General features: G+C 47.2%; 1 protein-coding gene across 4 annotated transcripts in view; it reads right to left on the bottom strand.

Annotated features, from left to right (window-relative positions):
* The window catches only part of hdac10 (histone deacetylase 10), a 33,785-nt gene that overhangs the window by 11,105 nt on the left and 942 nt on the right, over positions 1-21,738 (bottom strand). For 3 of the 4 annotated variants that reach the window (XM_041254070.1, XM_041254071.1, XM_041254068.1), the window contains exons 2-12: positions 21,045-21,111; positions 20,125-20,259; positions 17,554-17,650; positions 16,829-16,926; positions 16,407-16,511; positions 15,877-15,945; positions 14,316-14,442; positions 14,036-14,101; positions 13,746-13,805; positions 7,253-7,342; positions 6,798-6,904 (exon numbers count right to left, since the gene is read on the bottom strand). In XM_041254070.1, the coding sequence (XP_041110004.1) occupies positions 6,798-6,904; positions 7,253-7,342; positions 13,746-13,805; positions 14,036-14,101; positions 14,316-14,442; positions 15,877-15,945; positions 16,407-16,511; positions 16,829-16,926; positions 17,554-17,650; positions 20,125-20,259; positions 21,045-21,109 (1,019 nt within the window). In that variant the 5' untranslated portion in view covers positions 21,110-21,111. The remainder of the gene's footprint in view (positions 1-6,797; positions 6,905-7,252; positions 7,343-13,745; positions 13,806-14,035; positions 14,102-14,315; positions 14,443-15,876; positions 15,946-16,406; positions 16,512-16,828; positions 16,927-17,553; positions 17,651-20,124; positions 20,260-21,044; positions 21,112-21,738) is intronic. The other variant, XM_041254072.1, reaches the window with a different exon arrangement.

Below are 21,738 nucleotides of genomic sequence, written 5' to 3' on the forward strand. Positions count from 1 at the left end.
TCAAACAGGTCCTGCCCTGTCAAGGACTCCACATCCCTTTCCACCCTCACCAGCTGCCAGGCTTTTAAAATACTTTGATAAAAAGGAGGAAGTCCTGCTTTACAAAAACTGGTGTTCTCAATTAAAAACAGGTGTTTTCCTAACCCCAGCCCCCCAAATCTATTGAGAAGGAAACAGGCCAGCCTCTTCCAATGAGCCTCCTCCTCAGTGTACAGGAGTCTCTGAACCGCCTGCAGTCTGAAGGCTGCCACCCTGCTGGCAATGCTGACTAGCCCCTGCCCCCCCTCATCACTAGGGAGGTAGAGGACTGCCGGCCTCAAACTGTGTCTCCCGCTCCAAAAGAACTCCAGCAACACTCTCTGGATCTCCTTCACCAGGCCCTGGGGTGGGTCCAAGCATACCAGCTTGTGCCACAAGCTAGAGGCCACCAGATTATTAATAACAAGCACCCGGCCCTTGAAGGACAGTTGAGCCAGCAGTCCCTTCCACCTCTGCAGCCGCCCCCTCACCCTGTCCAACAAACCCTCCCAGTTCTTTTTCATGTAGTTTTCTGTTCCGAGGTGCACCCCCAACACTTTAATACCTGTTCTGTTCCATTTCAGCCCCTCAGGCAGGAAAGGAGGGGTGCCCTCATCCCAGCTGCCTGACAGGAAGGTGTCACATTTTGCCCAGTTTACTCTGGCAGAAGATGCTCTCTGGAACTCATTTAGAGTCTGCTGCAGCGCTTGGACATCTGCATCCCCCCTCACAAACACAGTCACATCGTCTGCGTAGGCAGACACCTTCACTGTGGCAGAGGAGGGTGTGGAGGGCGAGGAGGGCACTGTCCATCCAGCTAGCCTGACCCTCAGCAGGTGCAGCAGGGGCTCTATAACCAGTGAATACAGCATACCAGACAGGGCACAGCCCTGCCTTATACCCCTGCACACTGGGAAGGGCTGACTCAGCCCATTGTTGATCTTTAAAATACTAAAAATGTTGGAATATAAAAGCCGAATATAAGAAATAAAACCAGGACCGAACCCGAAGGCTTCCAGTGTATGAAAGAGGTAGGTGTGGTCGACTCTGTCGAAAGCCTTCTCTTGATCCAGGGAGACCATTCCTACATTAAAATCACAAATATCACTTACAGTTAAAAAATCTCGAATAAAAAACAAGTTATCAAAAATAGAGCGACCCGGTATACAATATGTTTGATCCATATGTATTACAGTTCCAATAACACTTTTTAATCTATTAGCGATTGTTTTGGATAAAATCTTTAAATCAGAACATAAAATTGACACAGGTCTCCAATTTTTAAGCTGGCATAGGTCTCCCTTCTTGGGCAGCAGTGTAACCACTGCCCTACGGCAGCTAAGAGGCAGTTCCCTGTGGCTGAGGCTCTCTCTCAGAACCTGGAGCAAATCCTCCCCCATTATATCCCAGAAATTATTATAAAATTCTGCTGGCAGTCCATCGATCCCGGGAACCTTTCCGCTGGAGAGCTGCTTGACAGCGGCGGTCATCTCCTGGTGGGTCAGCGGTGCGTCCAGCTGAATCTGCTCCTTCTCACTGAGGCTGGGTAACCCCTGGAGCAGCCGCTCAGTGTCCTCTATGTTGCACAGTTCTTTATTATAAAGTTCCTTGTAAAAACGCACCGCCTCTCTGCTGATTTCCTCCCGGGTGTGCAGTTCTTTCCCACCAGGAGTCCTGATACAACACAGCTGTCTACTGTCCGCTCTCTTCCTCTCCAGGTTGAAGAAGAAACTAGTGGGGGCATCCATGTCTCTCAACTCCATGAATCTGGAACGCACAATCGCCCCCTTCACTCTTTCCTTCAGCAAGCTCCCCAGCGCGATTTTCTGCTCCTTTAGGTTCTCCAGGGTCTGTTCTTTAAATTCTGAATTTAACCTTTCCTCTAGGAGGAGGATTTTGGACTCCAGTTCTCTCACGGCTGTGTTCAGTGACCTGGTTGCATTTATAGTATATTGTTGACAAAAACATTTAATTTGTATTTTGCCAATGTCCCACCACTGTCTTAAATCTTTATATTGTGCTTTTTCTTTTTTCCAAATTATCCAAAAAAGTTTGAATTGTTGCTTAAATTTTACATCTTGTAATAATTTTACATTGAAATGCCAGTAAGATGCTCTGTGGGGTTCTGATTGAATTAATACTGTAATTAATAGACAGTGGTGGTCAGAGAGACTACTGGGGATGATTCTTGCTTTGATAAATTTATCTTGCTCTATATACACAGTCTGTGTGATACTGAGACCAGGTGTATTGTCTTGAACTGGGGTGCAGGCATCTCCATATGTCAACCAGGTCACTGGACTCTAACAATGCAGCCAACTCTCTGGAGGACTGAGGGTGTGGTTCATCATTATTTCTATCAATATTAAAATTAACAGTACAATTAAAATCTCCTCCTACTACCACCACATCATTATTATTAATATTAAAAAGAGCTTGCTTTAATTTCTTAAAAAATAAAATTCGTTCGCCCCCTCTATTGGGGGCATAAATATTAATAAAAACATACACTGTACTGCCCAGCCTAGCTCTTACTTTTAAAATCCTCCCTTTCTCGATTTCATCTATATCTAGTAAAACTGCCCCCAGGCTGGGTTTAAAAAGCACGGCTACTCCTGCACTGGTACTAGCGCCGTGACTCATCACGCACAGCCCCTTCCACTCCGCTCGCCACGCCTCCTCATTCTCCTGATCCGAGTGCGTTTCCTGCAGAAACACCACCCCCGCCTGCTTCTGCTCTAAAAACTCGACTAGCTGCGCCCTCTTAAAAGACTGTCTGCAGCCGTTTAGATTAAAAGAAATAAAAACGCACCTTTCCATCATAGCTAAAAAAACTAACACACTAAAACAAGTAATAAAAGAAGTTTCATAAAACACAGCCATTTTTAAACAAGAGATTTTGAACCACTTTTAAGATCCTTTTTAATTTTCTGAACAATTTTTTTTAATCTATAACGTTTTGGCTGATCAAATTCTTCTATTGTGGCTTTCCTTGTTATAACGTGAGCGGAGTGGAGAAATAACCTTAGATCAGGGAAAAAACTCTCTATTTCTACTCCCCTTTTCCCTTTTGTTTCTATCATAAAATCATTTACCTGCTCAAGTGTGTATAACTTTTTCTTACTGACGGGTTGGCTATCAGGGATGTCTGAGATAAGCGAGGAGTCAGAGAGCTCCCCCTCCATCTCATCCGCGCTGTCCTCTCGCTCGCCCCCGAGAATCCGCTCCTCCGCAGCTCCCTCCGACTCCCCGACACCGGTCTCTGCTACAGCCGGCACCATTTCAGGCGGCTGAGATTCAGCTAGCGGAGAGTCTTGCACCGCGCCCGGCTCACCCTGCGCTGTGCTCTCTTCCTCCGCGTTGGGAGGGACTGACGCCCCGCCTGGAGCCCGCAGTCTCCCTGTCTGCACGGGTTCGGAGTTCTGCACTGGCTGCGCTCTGCCATCCGGCAGCTCTGCAGCCTTCCGCTGAATTCGTGTCTTTTTCGCTACTACCTTGAATGATTCTTCACCATTCTCAGTAGTAGCGGTATTATCCTCCGAACCCGTCAGTGACAGGCTGCGGCTGGGTCTCTTTGTGCGAGGCCGTGGTGTTGGTGGTTCTGCTCCGGTTTCCCTCTGGATCGCCCCCTCCTCGGTCAGCACGGGCTCGCTCTGCGGCTGCGGTGCAGGAGCCGACTCTTCCTCCCGCTCACCCCCAACACCCCCGACTTCCTCCCCGCCAGCATCGCCCTGATCCTGCCCTGTCTCCGCTCTAGCCTCCTTTCTCGGGCAGGCTTTTCTCTGGTGTCCCTGTTCTCCACAGTAAAAACATCTCATCGTTTCGGAACTGACAAAAACTACACAATTCATCCCTTCCACGTTAAAATTCCAGGCAACATTAATGACTTGGTTAGGATCATTTAGTAAGACAAACGCCTGCCTTCTAAACGACATGACGTGCCTAACACTGTTATTTTTGCACCCCAGCGGGATTCCCTTAATCGGGGACACCAGTTTACCAAAACGAGCTAAATTCTTTTCTAATTGCTCATTTTTTAAAAACGGAGGCACATTAGAAATAATAACTTTCGTAACCGGGGTTACTAGAGGGGAAACCTGAACAAATTCACCTTTTACTGTAAATCCTTCCTCTACCAGCTTGTGTACCAGAGACACCTCCACTAAAAATATTACTAGCGCTTTATTCATTCTTGACGCCGACATAATATTTTCAAACCCCACCACCTCTCCTACTGCCAGCAGGCACTCCTCCACCGAAACCCCGGGGTCAGGCAGGCAACGGACCCCGTGTCGGCGGGTGAGAGCCCCCAGCCCTCCTGAACGAGACCCCATAACGGGATCTCCAAACACACACCACACCCAAAACCAACAAACAAACAAACACACACCACTAACCTACGAACAAACAAACACACAAAAAGAACAACTAAGTAAACTACAAACAAACAAACAAAATAAATAAATAAATAAATAAATAAGATAAATAAATAAAGTTTTAAATTTCCCTGTCCTACCGCACCGGCGTTCCACCTCTCTGCAAGCCCTTCCCACCAATCCTCCATGAGAGAGAGAGAGAGAGAGAGACAGAGAGAGAGAGGGAGAGAAGAGAGACAGAGAGACAGAGAGAGAGAGAGGAGAGAGAGAGAGAGAGAGGGAGAGAGAGAGAGGAGAGAGAGAGAGATTAGGGTTACTACAGCACTGCCAGTATCCACAAACACACACATATACACCGAGTGTACAAAACATTAGGAACACCTTCCTAATATTGAAGCCCCTTTTGCCCTCAGAACAGCCTCAATTCGTCGGGGCATGGACTCTACAAGGTGTTGAAAGCGTTCCACAGGGATGCTGGCCCATGTTGACTCCAATGCTTCCCACAGTTGTGTCAAGTTGGCTGGTAGTGGATCTCTACTCTGAATAGCTTGTTCCATCTCATCCCACAGATGCTCAACTGGATTGAGATCTGGTGACTGGGCAGACCACTGCAGTAAGCTGAATTCACTGTCATGTTCGTGGAACCATTCCTGGACAATCCTAGCCTTGTGGTATGGGGCATTATCCTGCTGAAAAAATCCATTAGCAGATGGATACACTGCTGCCATGAAGGGATGCACCTGATTGGCAATGATGTTCAGATATCCTGTGGCATTCAAACGTTGCTCAGCTTTTATCAAGGGGCCCAACGTGTGCCATGAAAACACACCCCACACCATCACACCACCACCACCAGCCTGCAATGTTGACACGTGGCATGATGGATGCATGTACTCATGTGGTTTTCTCCATGCCCTAGTCCTCCCATCAGTGTGAAACAGCAGGAACCAGGATTCATCAGACCAGGCAATGTTTTTCCAATCCTCCAGTGTTTTCGTTCCTTAGCCCTCTGCAACTGCAGTTTCTTGTGTTTTGCTGAAAGAAGTGGAACTCTGTTAGGTCGTCGGCTGCCAAAACCCATTCATGTCAAGGTATGACGAGCTGTGCATTCTTTTATGGGTCTTTCAGCACCAATGTTGTACTGGACTGTCGGTTGACTAACTGTAGCCCATCTGTTGCTCTGCACAATTCCTGTCAGCCTCCTTTGGCCTCTTTCATCAATGAGCCGTTTTTGACCACTGGCCTGCCGTTGGCTGGATGTTCTTTGGGTGGTGGACCATCCTTGATACACACGGGAAACTGTTGAGCGTGAAAAACCCAGCAGAGTTGCAGTTCTTGACACAGTCAAACAAGCGCGCCTGGCACTTACTACCATACCCCGTTCAAAGGCACTTAAATCTTTTGTCTTGCCCATTTACCCTCTGAATGGCACACATACACAATCCATGTCTCATTTGTGCCAAGGCTTAAAAATCCTTCTTTAACCTGTCTCCCCTTCATCTACACTGATTGAAGTGGATTTAACAGGTTACATCAATAAGGGATCATATCTTTCACCTGGATTGAACTTGTCAGCCTATTTCATGGAAAGAGCAGTTGTTCCTAATGTTTTGTACACTTAGAGTGTGTGTGTGTGTGTATATATATTAGTGAGCAGGGAGATGGCTAATTTCCTCCCCCCTAAAAAGAAAATATGCAAATGCACATTTGTGTTTGTTTAATTGTTTTATTAGTAATTATCCCCTGCACCTGGCTATCATTGTAAATTAAGGCCAGATGCAGGGTATTTAAATAAAGTAGCCAGTGTGCTCAGGGCTGCTGCTGTGTGGAGGGCCTGGTTGATGGTGTTTTCAACCGTTTTGAAAGAAAAAAAGAAGGTTATGTGTAAAGCCTTTTTGTGTGTGTTGATTTATTTTTGTTTTAATAGGTAAACAGCTTAGCTGTCCTGTTTATAGTTTAGGTTCCTTTGTGTGTTAGTCAGTGCTTGTAAGAGCTAGGTGTTTGTTTTTGTTTATATTGTTTCTGTGTTTACTAAAAATAGTGTGTAAGTGCTTTAAACTTCCATTTCTGGGTCCTGCTTGAAAGGGGCAAAGAACAGTGGTGAGATGCAGTCTTGTTACTTGTTCATTATATATATATATATATATATATATATATATATATATATATATATATATATATATATATTATGAGAGAGAGAGATAGACACACAGGCATTGACACAAACACACACAGAAACACAAATGCCATTTTAAAACTAGCAGGAAACACAGCTTAACAATGTTAAATTACATTTTTGTAAGCATGCACACACAACCAGGGAAACAATGACATGCAAATAGAAATGTAGAGGGACAGGACGGCAGACAGAGCCAGCCTCTGGCAGGTCTCCCGCACACTCACCTCACGCAGGGGGCTGCTAATCCAGACAGTGGTGGGGCAGGGTCTCCCAGCAGCGCCCTCATGGTATGGCACACGGACTGCGCCAGGGAGTCCAGGTTATACCCCCCCTAAACACAGAGGGCAGACTCGGGTTCAAACACTCCAAATACTAAGCTGCTTCCTCAGCACCACAACACACATGAGAACGGGTCAATGCACTCTGTTTTAATGATCACAGTGGTGGATTTTTATACCACTGCCATTAAATACACAAACTTTCATCATTTTGTAGAAACGCCTGTTAAGTGGCTTTGTTTCTTAGGTGGCCCTGCACAGTATCGGGTTAAAACCAATACACCAGTATAAGAATTAGAATGAAGCTCCAAGATAAGAATTCTAAGGGTTAATGGCAGTCGTTTACTGTGCAGGTGGAACCTCAGCTCTCTGTGCACATGTGCGTCTGAACTGTCACTCACCTCCAGCACAGCACACAGCTTCCCTCCAGCCAGTGACATCAGCAGGTGTGTCAGGTGAGCAAAGCATTGTGGGCTAGCACTCATGTGCCCCTGGGGACAGACAGACAGTGATCTTCAGTTTCTCCTACAACGCTAACACAGGATTTTCCTAACCCCGTGACACCTGCTCCATGTTATTATATTGTGAGTTCACTAAGAGTACTGCCCAATTCTGCAGTGTATTCCCTCTGTGTGTTCAGACCTCTCTTGATGGCTTTTCTTGGACATCTTGATGTTCAGTAGTATAGATGCAGGGGGAGCCAGCAGAGTTGAAACATGATATCTAGAATCAGGAAGTATACCCACATGGCCAAACAACACAACCCTCCAAGCAAGCTGAAAGAAAACAACGAGTAAACCTCACTGGAGCAACTCGGAACCACAGCAAACTGCACGAACAACGAGTAAACCTCACTGGAGCAACTCGGAACCACAGCAAACTGCACGAACAGTCAGTAATAGCAACTTTTAACTCCTTTAAAACACAACATTCTCGAACTTGCTAATTTCCTGCTTTTATCTGAAAGTGTACATTCAGACCCAGTTTTAACAAATACAACTGGTGGCAACAGGTGTGATCAGTGTGACATGAAGAGGTGTGACATGAAGAGGTGTGTGATCAGTGTGACATGAAGAGGTGTGTGATCAGTGTCACATGAAGAGGTGTGTGATCAGTGTCACATGAAGAGGTGTGACATGAAGAGGTGTGTGATCAGTGTCACATGAAGAGGTGTGACATGAAGAGGTGTGTGATCAGTGTGACATGAAGAGGTGTGTGATCAGTGTGACATGAAGAGGTGTGACATGAAGAGGTGTGTGATCAGTGTGACATGAAGAGGTGTGTGATCAGTGTCACATGAAGAGGTGTGACATGAAGAGGTGTGTGATCAGTGTCACATGAAGTGTGTGATCAGTGTCACATGAAGAGGTGTGACATGAAGAGGTGTGTGATCAGTGTGATGAAGAGGTGTGTGATCAGTGTCACATGAAGAGGTGTGACATGAAGAGGTGTGTGATCAGTGTGACATGAAGAGGTGTGTGATCAGTGTCACATGAAGAGGTGTGACATGAAGAGGTGTGTGATCAGTGTGACATGAAGAGGTGTGTGATCAGTGTCACATGAAGAGGTGTGACATGAAGAGGTGTGTGATCAGTGTCACATGAAGAGGTGTGACATGAAGAGGTGTGTGATCAGTGTGACATGAAGAGGTGTGTGATCAGTGTCACATGAAGAGGTGTGACATGAAGAGGTGTGTGATCATGACAGTGTCACATGAAGAGGTGTGACATGAAGAGGTGTGTGATCAGTGTGACATGAAGAGGTGTGTGATCAGTGTCACATGAAGAGGTGTGACATGAAGAGGTGTGTGATCAGTGTGACATGAAGAGGTGTGTGATCAGTGTGACATGAAGAGTGTGACATGAAGAGTGTCACATGAAGAGGTGTGACATGAAGAGGTGTGTGATCAGTGTCACATGAAGAATGTGGTGTGATCAGTGTCACATGAAAGGTGTGTGATCAGTGTGACATGAGGAGGGTGTGAGGTGTGTGATCAGTGTGACACTGAGAGGTGTGACACACAGGTGTGTGACATGAAGAGGTGTGACATGAAGAGGTGTGTGATTCAGGTGTGACATGAAGAGGTGTGTGATCAGTGTCACATGAAGAGGTGTGACATGAAGAGGTGTGTGATCAGTGTCACATGAAAGAGGTGTGACATGTGACAAGAGAGTGTGTGATCAGTGTCACATGAAGAGGGTGTGGTGTCAGACATGAAGAGGTGTGTGAGGTGTGTGATCAGTGTCAAATGAAGAGGTGTGACATGAAGAGGTGTGACATGAAGAGGTGTGTGATCAGTGTCACATGAAGAGGTGTGACATGAAGAGGTGTGTGATCAGTGTGACATGAAGAGGTGTGACATGAAGAGGTGTGTGATCAGTGTGACATGAGAGGTGTGGTGTGACATGAAGAGGTGTGTGATCAGTGTCACATGAAGAGGTGTGTGATCAGGTGTCACATGAAGTGTGACATGAAGAGGTGTGACATGAAGAGGTGTGTGATCAGTGTGACATGAGTGTGTGTGTGATCAGAGGTGTGACATGAAGAGGTGTGACAGTGAAGAGGTGAAGAGGTGTGACATGAAGAGGTGTGTGATCAGTGTCACATGAAGAGGTGTGACATGAAGAGGTGTGTGATCAGTGTCACATGAAGGTGTGACATGAAGTGTGTGATCAGTGTCACATGAAGAGGTGTGTGATCAGTGTCACATGAAGAGGTGTGACATGAAAGGTGTGACATGAAGAGGTGTGTGATCAGTGTGACATGAAGAGGTGTGACATGAAGAGGTGTGTGATCAGTGTCACATGAAGAGGTGTGACATGAAGAGGTGTGTGATCAGTGTGACATGAAGAGGTGTGTGATCAGTGTCACATGAAGAGGTGTGTGATCAGTGTGACATGAAGAGGTGTGACATGAAGAGGTGTGTGATCAGTGTCACATGAAGGTGTGACATGAAGAGGTGTGTGATCAGTGTCACATGAAGAGGTGTGTGATCAGTGTCACATGAAGAGGTGTGACATGAAGAGGTGTGTGATCAGTGTGACATGAAGAGGTGTGACATGAAGAGGTGTGACATGAAGAGGTGTGTGATCAGTGTGACATGAAGAGGTGTGTGTGAAGAGTGTGACATGAAGAGGTGTGACATGAAGAGGTGTGTGATCAGTGTCACATGAAGAGGTGTGACATGAGGTGTGTGATCAGTGTGACATGAAGAGGTGTGTGATCAGTGTGACATGAAGAGGTGTGTGATCAGTGTCACATGAAGAGGTGTGACATGAAGAGGTGTGTGATCAGTGTGACATGAAGAGGTGTGTGATCAGTGTCACATGAAGAGGTGTGTGATCAGTGTCACATGAAGAGGTGTGACATGAAGAGGTGTGTGATCAGTGTGACATGAAGAGGTGTGACATGAAGAGGTGTGTGATCAGTGTCACATGAAGAGGTGTGACATGAAGAGGTGTGTGATCAGTGTGACATGAAGAGGTGTGACATGAAGAGGTGTGTGTGTGATCAGTGTGACATGAAGAGGTGTGTGATCAGTGTCACATGAAGAGGTGTGACATGAAGAGGTGTGTGATCAGTGTCACATGAAGAGGTGTGTGACAGTGTGACATGAAGAGGTGTGACAGGTGTGTGAGTGTCATGAAGAGGTGTGACATGAAGGTGTGTGAGGTGTGACATGAAGAGGTGTGTGATCAGTGTCACATGAAGAGGTGTGACATGAAGAGGTGTGACATGAAGAGGTGTGTGATGAAGAGGTGTGTGATCAGTGTGACATGAAGAGGTGTGTGATCAGTGTGACATGAAGAGGTGTGTGACACATGAAGAGGTGTGTGATCAGTGTGACATGAAGAGGTGTGTGATCAGTGTCACATGAAGAGGTGTGTGATGAAGAGTCAAATGAAGAGTGTGACATCAGAGGTGTGTGATCAGTGTGACATGAAGAGGTGTGTGATCAGTGTGACATGAAGAGGTGTGACATGAAGAGGTGTGTGATCAGTGTCACATGAAGAGGTGTGACATGAAGAGGTGTGTGATCAGTGTGACATGAAGAGGTGTGTGATCAGTGTGACATGAAGAGGTGTGTGATCAGTGTGACATGAAGAGGTGTGACATGAAGAGGTGTGTGATCAGTGTGACATGAAGAGGTGTGACATGAAGAGGTGTGTGATCAGTGTGACATGAAGAGGTGTGTGATCAGTGTGACATGAAGAGGTGTGTGATCAGTGTGACATGAAGAGGTGTGACATGAAGAGGTGTGTGAAGAGGTGTGTGATCAGTGTGACATGAAGAGGTGTGACATGAAGAGGTGTGTGATCAGTGTGACATGAAGAGTGTGTGTGATCAGTGTGACATGAAGAGGTGTGACATGAAGAGGTGTGTGATCAGTGTGACATGAGGAAGTGTGTGATCAGTGTGACATGAAGAGGTGTGACATGAAGAGGTGTGTGATCAGTGTGACATGAAGAGGTGTGTGATCAGTGTGACATGAAGAGGTGTGACATGAAGAGGTGTGTGATCAGTGTCACATGAAGAGGTGTGACATGAAGAGGTGTGTGATCAGTGTGACATGAAGAGGTGTGTGATCAGTGTGACATGAAGAGGTGTGACATGAAGAGGTGTGTGATCAGTCACATGAAGAGGTGTGACATGAAGAGGTGTGTGAGTGTGACATGAAGAGGTGTGACATGAAGAGGTGTGTGATCAGTGTCACATGAAGAGGTGTGTGATCAGTGTCACATGAAGAGGTGTGACATGAAGAGGTGTGTGATCAGTGTCACATGAAGAGGTGTGACATGAAGAGGTGTGTGATCAGTGTCACATGAAGAGGTGTGACATGAAGAGGTGTGTGATCAGTGTCACATGAAGAGGTGTGTGATCAGTGTCACATGAAGAGGTGTGTGATCAGTGTCACATGTGTGACATGAAGAGGTGTGTGATCAGTGTGACATGAAGAGGTGTGACATGAAGAGGTGTGTGTGTGTCACATGAAGAGGTGTGTGATCAGTGTCACATGAAGAGGTCAGTGACATGAAGAGGTGTGTGATCAGTGTGACATGAAGAGGTGTGTGATCAGTGTCACATGAAGAGGTGTGACATGAAGAGGTGTGTGATCAGTGTGAAGAGGTGTGTGATCAGTGTGACATGAAGAGGTGTGTGATCAGTGTGACATGAAGAGGTGTGTGATCAGTGTGACATGAAGAGGTGTGTGATCAGTGTCACATGAAGAGGTGTGTGATCAGTGTCACATGAAGAGGTGTGACATGAAGAGGTGTGTGATCAGTGTCACATGAAGAGGTGTGACATGAAGAGGTGTGTGATCAGTGTGACATGAAGAGGTGTGTGATCAGTGTGACATGAAGAGGTGTGACATGAAGAGGTGTGTGATCAGTGTGACATGAAGAGGTGTGACATGAAGAGGTGTGTGATCAGTGTCACATGAAGAGGTGTGACATGAAGAGGTGTGTGATCAGTGTGACATGAAGAGGTGTGACATGAAGAGGTGTGTGATCAGTGTGACATGAAGAGGTGTGACATGAAGAGGTGTGTGATCAGTGTGACATGAAGAGGTGTGTGATCAGTGTCACATGAAGAGGTGTGACATGAAGAGGTGTGTGATCAGTGTCACATGAAGAGGTGTGACATGAAGAGGTGTGTGATCAGTGTGACATGAAGAGGTGTGTGATCAGTGTCATGAAGAGGTGTGACATGAAGAGGTGTGACATGAAGAGTGTGTGATCAGTGTGACATGAAGAGGTGTGTGATCAGTGTGACATGAAGAGGTGTGTGATCAGTGTGACATGAAGAGGTGTGACATGAAGAGGTGTGTGATCAGTGTGACATGAAGAGGTGTGTGATCAGTGTCACATGAAGAGGTGTGGATCAGTGTGACATGAAGAGTGTGACATGAAGAGGTGTGTGATCAGTGTCACATGAAGAGGTGTGTGATCAGTGTCACATGAAGAGGTGTGACATGAAGAGGTGTGTGATCAGTGTCACATGAAGAGGTGTGACATGAGGTGTGTGATCAGTGTGACATGAAGAGGTGTGACATGAAGAGGTGTGTGATCAGTGTCACATGAAGAGGTGTGTGATCAGTGTCACATGAAGAGGTGTGTGATCAGTGTCACATGAAGAGGTGTGACATGAAGAGGTGTGTGATCAGTGTGACATGAAGAGGTGTGACATGAAGAGGTGTGTGATCAGTGTCACATGAAGAGGTGTGTGATCAGTGTGACATGAAGAGGTGTGACATGAAGAGGTGTGTGATCAGTGTGACATGAAGAGGTGTGTGATCAGTGTGACATGAAGAGGTGTGACATGAAGAGGTGTGTGATCAGTGTGACATGAAGAGGTGTGTGATCAGTGTGACATGAAGAGGTGTGTGATCAGTGTCACATGAAGAGGTGTGTGATCAGTGTCACATGAAGAGGTGTGTGATCAGGTGTGTGATCACATGAAGAAGAGGTGTGACATGAAGAGGTGTGACATGAAGAGTGTCAGTGTCACATGAAGAGGTGTGACATGAAGAGGTGTGTGATCAGTGTGACATGAAGAGGTGTGACATGAAGAGGTGTGTGATCAGTGTGACATGAAGAGGTGTGTGATCAGTGTCACATGAAGAGGTGTGACATGAAGAGGTGTGTGATCAGTGTCACATGAAGAGGTGTGACATGAAGAGGTGTGTGATCAGTGTCACATGAAGAGGTGTCAGATCAGTGTGACATGAAGAGGTATGTGATCAGTGTGACATGAAGAGGTGTGTGATCAGTGTCACATGAAGAGGTGTGTGATCAGCGTGACATTATTTTAGATATCGATTCCTAGTGGAAGTGACGGCTTTCCACACTTTGTTAGCACGGTTTAATAACAACAGAACCCAGTGAACTTTACCTCTGGGTCACCTACAGCGGAATCAAACCCTGCAGAGATCAGAACCAGCTCTGGGCTGAACTGTAAAGGACAAAAACACAGAGCAGAGCATTAGAACATTAAACACTGCCTCAATACAAGAAGTAGTTCAAGAGACAGTGGACAGCCAGAGCAGAGCATTTGCACCACTTTGTGAAAGTTAAAAATCACAAAACGAGTAACACAAGTCTCAGACAACTAATTCAAGGACTCACAGGCATGCCTGCGTAATTTCAAATAACATTTTGCATTTAATTATAACTGTGACTCACCTCGTAAGCAACTGGCAGAAGAACGTGGAAAAACACAGCCAGGTAATCTGCATTGTTCATCCCCACCTGCAATCAACAACCCAGTTTACCAACGTGTGATACAGCACAGTGAAAGCATGGGAATCATTGTAAAGCACAGAGAGGCATGGAAAACTACATAAAGAAAAACGTGGCAAATAAAGGTAAACTATGGTAAATGCATCGTATAATCATAAGATAAACACAGGAAAACTGCAAAAAACTGTTCAGAAATACTGTGGTGAACGTTTGTAAGGGTCACCTTGTTCCAAGGCAGGTTGATGTTGAAGCCGGCGCCCTTTCCTTTCCCCACTGCATTGTAGTCCGACTCATGCAAATTGGGCCAGAACTGCTGGTGCTCGTAGCGGTGCCACGAGAAGTACAGGACACTGAGAACACAGAAACCCAGAGATCAGACCTGCACCCGCCACTGGGGATTTCAATACAGGACACTGAGAACACAGAGACTCAGAGATCAGACCTGCACCCTCCACTGGGGATTTCAATACAGGACACTGAACACAGAGACTCAGAGATCAGACCTGCACCCTCCACTGGGGATTTCAATACAGGACACTGAACACAGAGACTCAGAGATCAGACCTGCACCCTCCACTGGGGATTTCAATACAGGACACTAAGAACACAGAAACCCAGAGATCAGACCTGCACCCTCCACTGGGGATTTCAATACAGGACACTGAACACAGAGACTCAGAGATCAGACCTGCACCCTCCACTGGGGATTTCAATACAGGACACTGAACACAGAGACTCAGAGATCAGACCTGCACCCTCCACTGGGGATTTCAATACAGGACACTGAACACAAAGACTCAGAGATCAGACCTGCACCCTCCACTGGGGATTTAAAATCCAAAGCACTGGAACGACAAGGCATTACTTCAGAGTTCAAACAATGCGATTTCCTAAATCAGCTTCTGGGATCTGATGCCATCAGAATCGACTGTGTCTAAAGCTATCAAGGGACCAGTGCCTGCTTCTGGGACAGAAAGTGGAAGAAAGTAATAGAAAGAGTAAAGCATGTGAAGTTGCACTACCACCAGCTGTCTAACACAGTCATGTGAGGGTCTGGAATCAACTCCCCAGTAATGTTGTTGAAGCTGACACCCTGGGATCCTTCAAGAAGCTGCTTGATGAGATTTTGGGATCAATAAGCTACTAACAACCAAACGAGCAAGATGGGCCCGAATGGCCTCCTCTCATTTCAACTGGGCTCATCCTCGAAGGAGTACTGGGTTAGGGTTAGGGGCAGAGTGAGGGCAGCGTGTGTAAAGCTGGAGACAGCAGGTATCACCTGGGATCATCCTCGAAGGAGTACTGGGTCAGAGTTAGGGGCAGAGTGAGGGCAGCGTGTGTAAAGCTGGAGACAGCAGGTATAACCTGGGATCATCCTCGAAGGAGTACTGGGTCAGGGTTAGGGGCAGAGTGTGTAAAGCTGGAGACAGCAGGTATCACCTGGGATCATCCTCGAAGGAGTACTGGGTCAGAGTTAGGGGCAGAGTGAGGGCAGCGTGTGTAAAGCTGGAGACAGCAGGTATAACCTGGGATCATCCTCGAAGGAGTACTGGGTTAGGGTTAGGGGCAGAGTGAGGGCAGCGTGTGTAAAGCTGGAGACAGCAGGTATCACCTGGGATCATCCTCGAAGGAGTACTGGGTCAGGGTTAGGGGCAGAGTGAGGGCAGCGTGTGTAAAGCTGGAGACAGCAGGTATAACCTGGGATCATCCTCGAAGGAGTACTGGGTCAGGGTTAGGGGCAGAGTGAGGGCAGCGTGTGTAAAGCTGGAGACAGCAGGTATCACCTGGGATCATCCTCGAAGGAGTACTGGATCCCCTGGCCATGATGCACGTCCCAGTCCACAATCAGCACCCTGTGGCAAGGAGCAGAGCAACAAGGGTGTCGTTATTTACATGCGGTTACCTCTCCCAGAATACCACACTCATCTTACTGAGACAGCAATTGAAAGAAAACAACACAAGCCACATTCAAAATGATCTCTCCACAATGCATTTCATTCCTGCTGAACTTCTTGTAGCTTCAATAAACTCTGTGTTCCAATGTTTAACATTGTAATTCTAATGTGTAATGAATCCGTCAATCTACAGAGCAACGTGTGGCCCAGGAACAAAGGGCAGTGAAGCCTGGTCTGTATAAAAATGAAACCAGAACAGTAAAGAGGTAACCAGCAGTGTATCCGGCGTCAACACTGGCTTTTCTTCTAGAACTCTTTCGCCTTGGAAACGTAAAATGAGGACATGCTGAAAATGGAGGTTTCTTTTGTATTCGTCCTGTAAAAGGGTGTTGAAGCGTGAAGGTGTTTCCATAGAGTACCTGGTGAGGTTGTACTTCCTCTTGGCGTAGTGCGCCGCCACGGCCACGTTGTTGAACACACAGAAGCCGTTGGCCGCGCTGTGCTGGCTGTGGTGGCCTGGAGGTCTGAAAGGAGAGACGGCGGTCAGTGCAGAACGTCCCGTCAAAGTAACCACTGCATTAGAAACTGCAGTGTTACAGCAGGCACCCGTTCTCAACTGCTTTGTAAACACTGACATAGAAAAGGTTACCATAGTAAAAGCATAGTAAAGTGTAGTGAAAGGACAGGTAAGCATGGGAAAGAACTAACAAACCAGGGTAAACGATGGTAAATGCATGGTATACACAAGGGAAATGTATGTGGGTAACACTGTGGGTAACACAATGTGGCTAAACTTGTATACGGGGTGCAATCATGTGAGGTTCTGGTAGACCGGTCTCACCTCACAAGAGCCATGCCGTTCCTGACCTTCCCTGTCATCACAGAATCCACCAGCTGCAGTGTGGCTCCCAGAGCCAACTTGGCACAGTGATAAATATTCTAGAGTACAAAGCCAAGAGGGTTAATCAAACTGTCTACACAGAGCTACCCACTGCACCACACTGCCTCCCTCCCAGTCCCTCCTCTCTCCACTACACCACACTGCCTCCCTCCCAGCCCCTCCGCTCTCTCCACTACACCACACTGCCTCCCTCCCAGCCCCTCCGCTCTCACCACTACACCACACTGCCTCCCTCCCAGCCCCTCCGCTCTCACCACTACACCACACTGCCTCCCTCCCAGCCCCTCCGCTCTCTCCACTACACCACACTGCCTCCCTCCCAGCCCCTCCGCTCTCTCCACTACACCACACTGCCTCCCTCCCAGCCCCTCCGCTCTCTCCACTACACCACACTGCCTCCCTCCCAGCCCCTCCGCTCTCTCCACTACACCACACTGCCTCCCTCCCAGCCCCTCCGCTCTCTCCACTACACCACACTGCCTCCCTCCCAGCCCCTCCGCTCTCACCACTACACCACACTGCCTCCCTCCCAGCCCCTCCGCCCACTACACCACACTGCCTCCCTCCCAGCCCCTCCACTCTCACTACACCACACTGCCTCCCTCCCAGTCCTCCGGCTCCTGCAGTGACACTACCCCCTGTCAGTGTAAGAGTCCTGATTGTACCTGATGGAAGTAAACAGCGCCGTACTGCAGAGAGAAAGCTTTCAGCTCTTCCAGGTTCATGCTGGGGGTGGTCTTCACAGCTGCCAGGTATTCCGCACTACAGGGGATCGAACAGCGGTGAGTCAGGCTGATCAGACTGCATTAAGACAGCGTACGAGTCAGGCTGATCAGACTGCATTAAGACAGCGCGAGTCAGGCTGAGAGACTGCATTAAGCTCTTCCAGAGTCAGGCTGATCAGACTGCATTAAGACAGCTGCGAGTCAGGCTGATCAGACTGCATTAAGACAGCGGTGAGTCAGGCTGATCAGACTGCATTAAGACAGCACGAGTCAGGCTGATCAGACTGCATTAAGACAGCGCGAGTCAGGCTGATCAGACTGCATTAAGACAGCGCGAGTCAGGCTGATCAGACTGCATTAAGACAGCGCGAGTCAGGCTGATCAGACTGCATTAAGACAGCGCGAGTCAGGCTGATCAGACTGCATTAAGACAGAGCGAGTCAGGCTGATCAGACTGCATTAAGACAGCGCGAGTCAGGCTGATCAGACTGCATTAAGACAGCGCGAGTCAGGCTGATCAGACTGCATTAAGACAGCGCGAGTCAGGCTGATCAGACTGCATTAAGACAGCGCGAGTCAGGCTGATCAGACTGCATTAAGACAGCGCGAGTCAGGCTGATCAGACTGCATTAAGACAGCGCGAGTCAGGCTGATCAGACTGCATTAAGACAGCGCGAGTCAGGCTGATCAGACTGCATTAAGACAGCGCGAGTCAGGCTGATCAGACTGCATTAAGACAGAGCGAGTCAGGCTGATCAGACTGCATTAAGACAGAGCGAGTCAGGCTGATCAGACTGCATTAAGACAGAGCGAGTCAGGCTGATCAGACTGCATTAAGACAGCGCGAGTCAGGCTGATCAGACTGCATTAAGACAGCGCGAGTCAGGCTGATCAGACTGCATTAAGACAGCGCGAGTCAGGCTGATCAGACTGCATTAAGACAGCGCGAGTCAGGCTGATCAGACTGCATTAAGACAGCGCGAGTCAGGCTGATCAGACTGCATTAAGACAGCGCGAGTCAGGCTGATCAGACTGCATTAAGACAGCGCGAGTCAGGCTGATCAGACTGCATTAAGACAGCGCGAGTCAGGCTGATCAGACTGCATTAAGACAGCGCGAGTCAGGCTGATCAGACTGCATTAAGACAGCGCGAGTCAGGCTGATCAGACTGCATTAAGACAGCGCGAGTCAGGCTGATCAGACTGCATTAAGACAGCGCGAGTCAGGCTGATCAGACTGCATTAAGACAGCGCGAGTCAGGCTGATCAGACTGCATTAAGACAGCGCGAGTCAGGCTGATCAGACTGCATTAAGACAGCGCGAGTCAGGCTGATCAGACTGCATTAAGACAGCGCGAGTCAGGCTGATCAGACTGCATTAAGACAGCGCGAGTCAGGCTGATCAGACTGCATTAAGACAGCGCGAGTCAGGCTGATCAGACTGCATTAAGACAGCGGCGAGTCAGGCTGATCAGACTGCATTAAGACAGCGGCGAGTCAGGCTGATCAGACTGCATTAAGACAGCGGCGAGTCAGGCTGATCAGACTGCATTAAGCTCCTCTGACAACACAGTAGTTTCAATTCATGCAACATCTTGCACCCTGACAGCTATTAAAAGAAGCCGATTGAGGTATTGTGGTGGAGTGTCCTGCCCCATTGTATATGTTTGTTGTTTATTACTATTATTATGTGCGTTAGTTGTAAATGTATGATGGTGAAAAGCTTGGATTTTGTCCTGTCTGGAAGGAAGAGTCAGGTGCCGTACGCTATTATTTGTTTTGATTTTAAATACCTTGTGGGAATGCGTGACGGATCAGCTACCAAGTATACAATTAGCTGACAGTTGCACATCCTTAATAAAGCTGTGCACAAGGTGACGAGGGATAATACAATAACTGACAGCTAGTTGATCCCTCGGTCACCAGTATAAAAGAGATGCAGTCTGGCTGCTCGAGGAAGAGAGTGTTCAGGTAGTAGTGAATGGGAGTAAGGTAGAGATAAAATAGAGATAAAATAACAATTGCTAAGCATGCTGGTTATTAAACCAGCACAATACTTGTTATTGTTTGTGGTCTGTTTGGCCAATGCACCATTTTCTTTTGTGTTTTTTTGTTTAAACAAAAAGTTTGTATTATTTAATAAAAAGCTGAGCGCCACTGCGTCTCAGTTTCACCCCGCAGTTCCTGTGCTGAGGAGTTATTTCTGCTCTGATGTCACAATCTGCAGCCATCGTGCCACAGGTATTTACTCTAAACAATAAGAAAAGCCTTGCAATCGTCACAAACTAGCAAAAAATAATTTAGGAACACCTTTTTTTGAAAGGCGACGGACAAATGAAGCAGCAGCATGGGTTTGTAGAACAGGTCTGCCGATTCATGCATGTGTCTGTGTGTAAGAGACTGTCTTGGGAGGGAATAGCTAAGCCCTGGAAGCCCTGCCTGTCACCTCCTGTGTGCCGGTGAAGGCAGAGTCCCTGATCCCTGTTATAACTGCATGGCTGTCAGCACTGACCTGTGAGCCAGGAGGATCTCCTCCTCTGTGGCCTCGCGGACTGGCACAGACACACACCTCTCCAGCAGGCCCTGGCTCTTCAGCGCAGCATGGGACACACACAGCCTCTCTGGAACCTCGATACTGCATTCAGGGCTGGGCAGACACACACAGACCATTGGCTACGTCACAAACAAAATCTGCCTCTGCAGGGCTTGACACTCCCACTAGCCCAGCACACAGTTCTGCATTTCAGAACTACCTTTTATTAAGTACTGTAATGAAATGATAAGGATTAGTAGTTTAATAACTAGCAGGGATGGAAACAAGACTCTGAGTGCTTAGCGGTTTGAGCCACTCCTGGTTTCACTATGAGTTTAATGAGACACACCTGAGCTTGTTACCTATACAGTAGCTAATCAAGCTTGTAGTGAAACCTGGAATGGGTGAGATGCTGTGCAATAGGAATATTATCCCTAACCAGGGATAGTTCTTTAAAATTCTCATTATTTCTTTTAGTTATAAAGGTAGTGCAACAGTCTAAACAAGTCTAAGTTTGAGATAAATAAAACAACAATGTGAATTCATTGCTTTAAACACATTTATATTTTAGACTTTTTAAAACATACATTTTAAAAAGGAATGAAATCAATGTTTGATCTAACATTTGTTGATCCCTGTGTGCAGTTTTAATACTGACCAGTAAGGCTTAACTGTACAAGTCTTGTAAACCTGCTGCTTCAAACACATGGTTCTATATTACAGATATAAATGCTGTGTGGAACAGTCCATTTACACATGTATTGAAGAATTCTCCAATCGTTTTGCTGACTGGTTTATGAAGCTCACATGAAAGATGTAAACAGTTACAGAGCAATCAAGCTAGAGATGTGATGAACGAACACACAAACAGATAAAACATGACAATGAAGAGCACTCACTAATCCCACAGCAGTTTATACTGGGTCATTTCCTCATCATAAATCAGTGCCGATCCAGAAACCATTTCTGAAAATAAAGAGAGAACAATGAAAACACACGCATGCATCTGTTCAAACTTTCATTGTGATTACCAAAGTGATTCCCCTCGTCACCCTGCATCTTCACATCAGTGCTAGGAGATGCTGTGATTCCCCTCGTCACTCTGCATCTTGACATCAGTGCTGGGAGACCCTGTGATTACCAAAGTGATTCCCCTCATCTCTCTGCATCTTCACATCAGTGCTAGGAGATGCTGTGATTCCCCTCGTCACTCTGCATCTTCAGGTCAGTGCTGGGAGACGCTGCGATTCCCCTCGTCTCTCTGCATCTTCAGGTCAGTGCTGGGAGACGCTGCGATTCCCCTCGTCTCTCTGCATCTTCAGGTCAGTGCTGGGAGACGCTGCGATTCCCCTCGTCTCTCTGCATCTTCAGGTCAGTGCTGGGAGACGCTGCGATTCCCCTCGTCTCTCTGCATCTTCAGGTCAGTGCTGGGAGACGCTGCGATTCCCCTCGTCTCTCTGCATCTTCAGGTCAGTGCTGGGAGACGCTGCGATTCCCCTCGTCTCTCTGCATCTTCAGGTCAGTGCTGGGAGACGCTGCGATTCCCCTCGTCTCTCTGCATCTTCAGGTCAGTGCTGGGAGACGCTGTAAATG

Source organism: Polyodon spathula, chromosome 7, assembly GCF_017654505.1.
Source record: "Polyodon spathula isolate WHYD16114869_AA chromosome 7, ASM1765450v1, whole genome shotgun sequence".
Classification (NCBI taxonomy): Eukaryota; Metazoa; Chordata; class Actinopteri; order Acipenseriformes; family Polyodontidae; genus Polyodon; species Polyodon spathula.